This window comes from Equus quagga, unplaced genomic scaffold (assembly GCF_021613505.1).
Source record: "Equus quagga isolate Etosha38 unplaced genomic scaffold, UCLA_HA_Equagga_1.0 HiC_scaffold_9077_RagTag, whole genome shotgun sequence".
Lineage (NCBI taxonomy): Eukaryota > Metazoa > Chordata > Mammalia > Perissodactyla > Equidae > Equus > Equus quagga.
This window is the reverse complement of record NW_025794921.1, coordinates 8,453-18,192: the sequence shown is the minus strand read 5'-3', so window position 1 is coordinate 18,192 and position 9,740 is coordinate 8,453. Positions and strand designations below refer to the sequence as shown.

The following is a 9,740-nucleotide window of genomic DNA, read 5'->3' as shown; positions in this document are numbered from 1 at the left end:
CATCACTGTGGAAACACCACGATCCACATACAGATCACAGTAATAGTCGGCCTCGTCCTCGGGCTGGGCCCCCGTGATGGTGAGGGCGGCTTTGTTTCCTGAGATGGATCCAGAGAAGCGTTCAGGGATCCCAGAGAGGCGGTTGTTTGTGCTGTAGGTGAGTGTACGGGGAGCCTTGCCTGGGGTCTGCTGGTACCATCTAGGATAGTTACTGGTAGAGACTGACCCAGTGCTAAGGCCACAGGTGAGTATGACCGTCCCCCCTAGGGACACAGAGAATGATGGCTCCTGGATCACCACAGCCTGAGAATCTGCCCCTAAAATCGACAGGAAAGAGACAGATGTTATGGGAGACAAGGGTCAGCCCGTGACCGTGCTTTTATGTGCCACCCAAGGAGGCAGAGTCCTTCTGCCTGACCTGAGCTGTAAGTGAGGAGCCAGAGAAGAAGCACTGTCCAGGCCATGGTGGGGACACTCCCAGGACGTCACCTCCTAGGCTCCTGGGCGGGAGACTGGTGTCCTTGGGGCCTTTTCATGCCTCTCAAACCCATTAGGAGGAGAAGGTGCCTCATGAAAATCAGCTTCCTCTCTCTTCCTGCCATAGTGTCACCGTTATGCCCCTGGGGGAGATCTTGAAAGAGGCAGATGCTGGGACCTCACACAGACCAATGACTGCACAGTGACTGAGACACTAAGTGATGAGGTTGATGTTCTTTTCTAAATCAACCTCCCCATGTCCCTGATGTCCTCAGCCCTAAGTTTCTTCCGTGGAGCCCAAGGGCTGGATGAGGAGATGGGGGTATTCTCCACCTCCTGGTCCAGCCATCTCGTTCATCCCAAACCTGATCCCAGGCTCTGAACTTCTTCCCTCCCCAGTGAGATCACTCGTTGGCTCCTTTATGGGAGATTAGTGGGCACTCCTCTCCCCAGCAGTAAAACCAATGGAAATCACAGAGTCCCATCTGGGTGTGTGGAGGGACAGGGGTCTTCCTCTGACACAGTCTTTGAAACTGTCCCCAGTAGCAGCAGTGGGGGATCAGGGCTGGTGGAGCCGACACACAGAGCTGCACTGCCAGGCTTGGGACAGTGACTCTCTTTTGCTCCAGGAACGATCAATAATCTGGAGTAGATTCAATGTATACGCAGTTTTTTAGAAGAAAAAGGATGATATCACCATTAAATTATGAGATCCCTCCCGACATCAAATAAAAAATATAAGAAAACATGTGACTCATAATTAGAAATAAAAATCATACTGAGTCTGAACCAGTTGGTGTGAACATCATGGAGCATTTAATGCACCTTTTTCCTCAACAGTCTCACCTGGAGCAGAAGGAAGGGGAAGAGCAGAGGAGGGGATTTTGGACTAAGGAGGAGCAGCAGGAAGATCAAATTTCTCCAGTAATCTGTGAAGCTTAGCCACAAATGATGTTCTCACAGTGAGAAATAAAGTATGATTTTATATCCATTTCAGAATTGCTGGTGCATTGTCTGTTTCATGAAATGTGCGTGGTTATTGTTTTCCTTCCTCACCATCTGGGTTTGAGAGTCCGAACTCATATCAGACAAAGATTGCTAGTAAACTATTATGTGCCTTTAAACAAAGATTCATTGATATAGTAGTGAAAATATGCAATTTCATGTGCAATGAATTTGAAGATAAAAAGCTTCTAAAAGTTAAGAGAAAAAGGAAGAATTAGAAAGAATAATGAAAATATCTGAAAAACACAATGTCAGCTTCCATAGTCACTAAAACATACAGAAATGAATGACCAATAACACTCTCCTTAGAAATAACAACCAAAATTATGAAAATTTTAGAGCTAATGCATTTATTATATATTTCACCACGAATAAAGTGGGAGGTCATAGTAATGAGCCAGGACCTCTGACCTCTGAAGGGAGCCCTGACTCAACCCCAGAAACTGTCTCAGAGACTCTCAAGGCGCCATGGGTCAGAATCATTCCTTCCTATCAGAAGGTCTGGAGCCCGGTGAATGGAGGGATTGGGAAGCTGGATGTGGGAGAAGAGCCCCGGGGCTCAGGGGTCCTTCACAGAGCAGGAAAGTGCAGGGAGGAGCACCCCCTGGTGGCTCTTGGGAGATGCTGCTTGACCCAGGTCACAGCTTCCCCTGGGCTGTGCTGTTTACCTCTGAATGACCCCACCATGGGCTAGAGGATCAATGAATCCCGTTTCAGTGGGTTCAGTAACTTCATTTTCCTCTTCCGCAGTGTGTCAGGGCACCGCCGCTGTAAGCTCACAAGCTCTCTCTCTGCTTGAGGCATCTGGCATCTGGCTCAGTGCGTCTTCATGTCTGCTCTCCCCCAATTCTGTGTTCACCATCGCCCAGAGATTCCAGTCATCTAGTTTCAGCCCAGATCTTGCCTGGGGTCAAGGTGAATGCTTCTGCATATAACATGGATGCTACTTGCACCTACAGCTGTGTTCATGTGATACTCTTCCTGTTGGTTTGGGTTCCATTGTTTTCCTAGAATTAGAAAATGAAACTGCCCTACATTCTCTCCTCTCTGTCTCTCTCTCTCTCTCTCTCTATATATAAAGGCACACATATATATATATAACATAATATATATATAGCTTATAATATATAACGTATAATATGAAACGTAACATATAATAGTAAAATTATATAATATATAGTATTTATGTATTATATATCTGCATATTATATAATAAATATTTGTATGCTAATGAGCCTAATAATATTATATATAAAGCATATAATAGTTATATAATGTTTGTGTATTATATATAATTTTATGCTAAATATATATAATATTTACTTATAAAGAAAAAATTCTTTTATTTGACTCTGATATATTTAAAATACTTTAAATGTAGTTTTGTAATTCTGCTCAGGATGAGGATTGGTTGAAAATGAACATTACTATAAATGGAACACCCCCCCCCCCCCCTTCAGGGCTCTTCTGCCGTTCCTGTACTGGAAACCCTCACGGTCTATTACTCCATGTGCGTTGGGTCCTAATGAAGATTTTTAGTTAGAGCTCCATGGAATTCATGGCGGTTGGATGTCTGAGATCTAGGTCCAAAGAACAGATGTTTGCCAGCATCTTCCCAACCAAAGACCCAGAGGAGGAAGAGCAGTAGGCATTGCGGATTACATTGAGGATGTGAGCACAGGGTGGGGTTGCAGTGAATGTGGAGATCCATGTGGGTGGTATTGACCGACACTCAACGAGTTAAGTCATCCCGTCAATGGACATGGCTGTCCTTTCACATATTTAAATCTCCTTTGATCTTTTTCAGCAATGTTTTGTAGTTTTCACTTTACAGGCCTTTCGCCTAATTGGTTAAGTTATTCTTAAGTATTTTGTTATTTTTGATGCTATATAAATGAAATTTTTTTCTTAATATCCTTTCCAGTTTCTTCATTGTGTGTATACAGAAAACCAACTGGTTTTTCAGGGTATCACTATCCTTAACTCTTGTAGGAGATACTGGATAGAAGCCATTAGGGGTTATGATAAGAGTTTGTCTTCTATTTGGGGACAGCAGGGTAAGAAGTGATGCAGCAGGTGGGAATGTGGAAGTGAAGCTCTGCAATCCACCAGCGATCAAACAAGCAGCACACACGGTAGACTTTGCACGTATGAGGAGTTAAAGAACAACAGTGGAGCCAGGGCTGCCTCCACCACTTATGGGGGAAACAGAAAAGGCACAAGGCATTTGTTCTCAGTTTGAGAAAACCCTCATTTATGTATTTGAGAACTTACTAAGTTATTTGTGAAACATATATTTTAAAAGCACCTATTCTCTGACTGGTAGCAGGTGACAATGTAATATGAAGAGTCAGGAAGGAACGCCGCCCTCTTTTATGCCTAAAGCAGTGTCCTATTAGGAATGAGCACAGAGCACCTCCTTTTAGCTTCCCAGCTTCTCAGGGTTTGGCCCCTGGGAGAGGCCTCTGCACCCTCATCTCCCGCAGGCCCCTCTCTGCTAGGTGACAGGCTCACCCTCTCTCCTCCAGCCTCTAACACCTCCTCCCACCTCCTCATTTGACCGCGACTCCTCTCTCTCTGAGAAGGTCCATGAGAAGAGAGAACTCCCACAGCTTTCACACCCACCTCGGGCTGTTGGATCATTTGGAGGTGAGAAACAAAAAATTTATTCCACTCCACTTATTCATGTTTTCTTTATATTTACACCTGAAGTTTGAAATTATTTTCTTATAAGTTTCTGACTATAAATTACTCCCAGATTCTCATGCTTTAATTTTATTGATTCATATGTTCCTTCACTGAAGCATTTTCAACTATATTTTTACATTTTATAGAAATTATTTGGTATTTATCTTCTATAGTAAGAGGCTGAGATTCATAAGATGCAAAATTTTCAAACTCAGGAAGGCTACTTGAAATGTTGGTTAATCTCTAAGATGACACAGGTTAAAGAAATAAATGAGGATAAGATATGTGCAAAGACAAAAGTTCATGCTGTTCACCAGAGGACAATTTACGCTGAGGGGGGATGAGGACCATCTAAGTAAATTCTTGGGTGAGAAGCATGTCAGAGAGCATCAGTCCTCTCCGAGATCTGTGTGTCTACCCCAACTCTGAGCTGCATGCATGAGGAAGGAAACGAATGAGGACACTTGGGAGACACATAGATATTCCATAAAACACTGATTCCTTTGATGATGCATCTTCTTTATATGAGGTGGTTGTCTGTGTCCACTCATCTACTCTACATGCGTGTCCATGGTGCTGCTTCTGGTCGTGGCCAGAGGTGGATGTAAGAAGGAGAATTTGAGAATAGAAAAGAGGAACAGATTCTTAGGAGGGCAGAGCAGAATGTGGTCCAGAGCAGGGCTCTTGCTGACAGAAGCTGACAAAGTGGAGAGGGGTTCCTCGTGGACTCCCAGGTAAAGGAGGAATTTCCTCCTGTCTTATGAGAATGACAGGTATACTCAAATAGGCAGAAATAGGTAAATTACCCTGATAGGCAGGAGCTCAAATGTTTGGGGATCCCCCAAAAAGGCAGAGAAGGTGAAGCAAGGAAGAACAGGATGAGGGAGGAGCATCCGTGGCAGACAGAAAGGACCCCTCTGCCTGGTCCATCATGGTTTCCCCACACAGAGCCCTTGCAGCCCCACAGGGGAGTTCTCTGGAACCTGCAGAATGTGGTTGGCTGAATGGCTGAGGGCAAGGAAGCTGGACAGGCACAGAGAAGATTAGTCCAGTCAAGTGCAGTCCAGTCTCAACAGAGAAGCCTCTGTGAGCTCAGACACCTGTCCTCTGTCTTCCACCTTGTGCTTTCCAATTTGGGAGAGTTCCTCCTCCTTCCTTCACTCAGGAAACCACACACTCCACCTTCCCATCAGAAGAACCTCATCCTCACCTGTCCTCCTTCATATCTGGTCACTAGCACTGGGCCCTTAATCATGCTGATGCTCCTGTGGCTGCTGCTCAGATCTTTATAGTAGGATCAAGTGGAAGTTCTGAATTCCACATGGGTTGGGGACAATGTGAGTGGCCACCTCATTGCAAGTGAGGGCAGGAATTTCTCTTTGAGCTACACTTGCCTAGCAGGCAGTGTTCTCACATGGATTGTATATTACAGATGGAAATGGAGCCACGTAGGAAACATGCACAGCACAGGATCCCAAGGTCCAGTGGGGACTGGGGACACTGAGTCATTCCCATTCTCCCCCTCATCCTTGGAAATGGAGTCAATTCATGCAGATATGTTGCTGCCATTCCCCATGTCCAGTCCCTCAGTGACTCTGGTCTGTGTGATGGCTCTGGTCACATGGAGAAGGAAGAGAAGACCTGGGTTTTTCTAATGGGCTGAGGGAAGACTGGCCTCCAGTTTCTCCATGGGGTTAGAGCAGTCTCAGCTGTAGGAGTCACACATGGAAGGGGATCATCGCTCCCAGTCCCACTAGTGCAGGCTCAGCCTTCTCTCACATGGGGTCGGGGCAGGGGGTGGGCATCAGTTTCCACTCTCTTGTCAGACATGCAGCAGCCCTTGGTGACCACAGAATCACAACCTTGTACTTAAACTACACACCTGGGCAATTCAAGCCGGTTAACAGGCTTCTGATGACTTTTCCTCCATCTAGAGAGAGAAGACTGTGTGGGTGGGCTATAGGTTCCACAGGTGCCCCCCGCCCCATGGAGTCTCCACAGCCTGGAGGAGTCCCCAGTTGGCCTGCTTCAAGCCCACCTCACCCTCCCACCTCCTGCAGGGCCATCCATTCCTCAGTGACCTGGAGCATGGTGTAAGCAGTGGCCCTGTCACCCCATATCTGACAGTAACGAGCAAGTAATAATTGGCAAGTAACCTGAAGTCATCGAGGCACCTTTGGAGCAGAGAAGCAGCTGTGATCCAGAGCCTGGTTCTTACTCGAGACTGAGTGAATCTCAGAAGATGTTGGGGCGGCTCCCTGGCTTCTGGTGGTAACAGAGGAGAATTTGCGCCACCAACATTGGAAAAGCTCTGCACCTTTACTTCAAATGTGCTGTCAACCTAAAACCTCTAAAAGATAAAGCATACTAAACAAAAAAGGAAAATAAGATCTCTGTGGAAACCATATGGTAAAGAGTAAAACAATCAAGAAGGAGATATTCAAAGTTTTGCCGGGTACAAGAACACAAAAATGTCAGATAAGAAACAACGTCTCCCCATCATAATGAATGTATCAATAAATGAAGAAGATAGTAGAAAACAGTAGATCTAATTGGCACATCTAAATCCTGTTTTTAAATGACAGAATAGGAAAACCACTTACTAAATTTTGAGTGAAAATGGATAAAGCACAAATATACAAGACAAGAAATGACGTGAAAAAAAGAAAAAGAAAATCTAAGAGTTAGCCTCAAAAATAGATGAAATGTATACTTTTCTAGGAAGATGAAAAAGGGTTTCACTAGGAAAAAAAGAACAGACCAACTTCCTTGAAAAGTTAGAAAGTATTATTCTGGAACTGTTCCACAAAGAAGCGTGAGATGCAGTTAGTTGCACAGCGAGCTCTAACAAACCCTCGGAGATCACATGGTTCTAATTTGTTTGCTTCATATATATATTTTTTCAAAATATTGAAAAAATGGAAATTTCCTAATTCTTGTAGAAAGGAGGTATAACAGTGACACCTGCAGCTGACAAATAGAATACAGAATAAACTAAAATTACAAGCAATATTATGAAATATTAATACGTTCTAAGTAAAATATTAACAAAGAGATTCCAATCAGATCAATAAATTGATCCACCATTACCATATGTAATTTACTCCAGGTACACAAGTTGGGTTCCATATTTATACACTCTTTAATATAATACATCAGATTAAGAGGTCAGGGCAACCTTAGTGGTCTAGTGGTTAAGACTCGGTGCTCTTACCACTGCAGCCCCGTTTATCTCCTGGTCAGGGAACCACACCACGTGTCTGTGGGTCGTCATACTGTGGTGGCAGTATATTGCTGTGATGTTGAAAGCTATGCCACTGGTACTTCAAATACTAGCTGGGTCACCCATGGTGGGCAGGTTTCAGCAGAGCTTTTAGACTACGATGCAAAGAAGGACCTGGTCACCCACTTCTGAAAAAAATGGCCATGGAAACCCTATGAATGGCAGCAGAGCATCTTGTGATATAGCGTGGGAAGATGAGAGGATGGCTCAAAAAGACCCGGCAGGCTTCAGTTGTACTGTGCACAGGGTCACTAGAAGTCAAAAGCAACTGAACAGCTCTAACAGTAACAACAAAAGTTAATAGAGCAACAGGTAAAATCACATTACCTCAATAGATCCTGAAAGAGCCTGTGACCAAATTCAAAACAAATTCCTAATGAAAAGGACATAAGAATAGAAATGGACAGATACACTTATAACATGGTAATACACACTTTCTCCCCACCACACAACTTAGTCCCACAGCCAGCTTCTTAGCTAATGGGCTGTGGGAGGAGGACATTTCCACAAAGGTCAGGAAAAAGCAAAGGGGACTTTTAACTCCATTATTATTCAACATCATTCTGCAAGTATTAGACCATGCAGTGAACAAGAAAAATCAATGATTAGGTGTTAGAATTAATGGGGATGGACAGGAAGACATTCCAAAAGACCCAAATGTATGAGACAGCACTAGATACTCTGGTGCTGGTGCAGAAGTGACAGAACAAATCTTCCCAGTGAGCAAAACTTTGTCCCCAGCTTAATGGGGAAACAGACTTTCTGTTTCCTTTGAGACCCTTTGTCTAGGACTGGGCTGCTGTGAGTGACTTTCAGGGCAGAAGGGAGAGGAGGAGCCTTCACTCCCAGGTGGTGCCCCCAAATGAACTTGGACCCATGGAGGCTGCAGCAGAAGCAGAAGCCACAGGCTGGGCCTGAGCAGACAGTTCTTGGGGCCTTTCCCCTCCTGGCAGATGAGAGAGTGAGTTCTAGTCTCAATTTCTTGCAGTCCTGGAGCTCTGTGTGAGCACTGGGGCTGCTGTCACAGGAGTGGCAGTGAGAAGCAGCCTCGTTCTCAGCCTGGAGCCCAGTGATGGTCAGGGAGATGGAGTTGCCAGGCTTGGAGCCAGAGAATCGATCAGGGACCCGATCTACTATTATCATAATAGATGACAGTTTTGGGGGCTGTTCCTGGGAGCTGTTGGTACCAGGATACATAATAACCACCACCAATGTTGGAGCTGCTTCCAGGGCAGGAGGTGGTGACCCTCTGGCCCAGAGTCCCAGACACTGAGGTGGGCTGAGTCGGCACTGACTGGGCCTAGAATCCTGGAAGAGAGAGAGACACGGAGATGGTGATCCTGAGGTCTAGAGACAAGAGGAGGAAGCTAGGTCCCATGTGTCTTCCCAGGGCCCCTTCCCTTGTCCCCATATCTAGTCACCAGTGCAGTGAGCCATGAGAGTGAGGAGGAGAGGAGACCAGGCCATGGTGGAGGTCATCTCTGAGTCCTGCCTCTGTGGCCCCACAGCTGAAGCAGAGCTTCACCAAAATCTCTCCCATCCTCTCTTCATACTCTGAGAGAGGAGGGCAATTCATGTAAATGAGACCTCCCAGAGGTCTTATTCCTCCCCGGGCCCTGGGTCAGGCTCCTTTGCCTGGGGATGCAGGGTGGGGAGGAGTGGGACTGTGTGGAGTCTATGCTGTCAGCCCTGAGCAGAGGGCACCACACAGTGCCAGGTGGCTTGTCCCAGCCCTGAACACTCCCAGATCCCCCATGAACAGGCCCTGAGCACCCCCTGGTGCCCAGGCCCAGACACACCACTCAGTACCATGGTGACTAAAGCCCATGAGAAACTGCTCCTTCCTTCATGCTGCTGTGACCATTGTCCCCTGCCTTAGGGCCAGGCTAGATGTCCCCTTATGTCACCTCCTTATAACCTCAAGGCAGTCTGTATTCTCTACGCAGTCTCCTCAGAGGGGAGTCTGTCACGGCTCCTGTGGCTGATCAGTCTTCAGGGCTGAGGTGGTGTCTCGTATCAAACTCCTCTTAGATCAGGATCAATGCAGAGCAGTGACCGGCCCCCATGGAGGCAGGTCACTTTCTGTGCAGGACACTGGGTTCTTTTCTCATAAGTGACTCCATCCTGATGCTCAGAGCTCTCCTGGGTTTGGGAGGATATGGGAGAGATGACCTCATGTGCATGCCTACTGAGTTATGCTGTGCAAATCTTTATCATCTGTGTCTTTTCCCACGTACTTGAACACAATAGTCATCTGTATACTTCGACCAGTGACTCACATCTAGGA

The 9,740-nt window shown here is 45.9% G+C and overlaps 1 gene segment (V, D, J or C); it reads right to left on the bottom strand.

The window, feature by feature from the left end:
- Positions 1-6: 6 nt before the first annotated feature.
- Positions 7-470, bottom strand: LOC124232637 (immunoglobulin lambda variable 8-61-like; the record flags this gene model as incomplete). The annotated part of the segment is given in 2 exon segments: positions 7-317; positions 419-470. Coding segments are annotated over 2 exon segments (357 nt in total), but the record flags the coding sequence as incomplete, so codon positions are not given.
- Between the last annotated feature and the right edge of the window lie 9,270 nt (positions 471-9,740).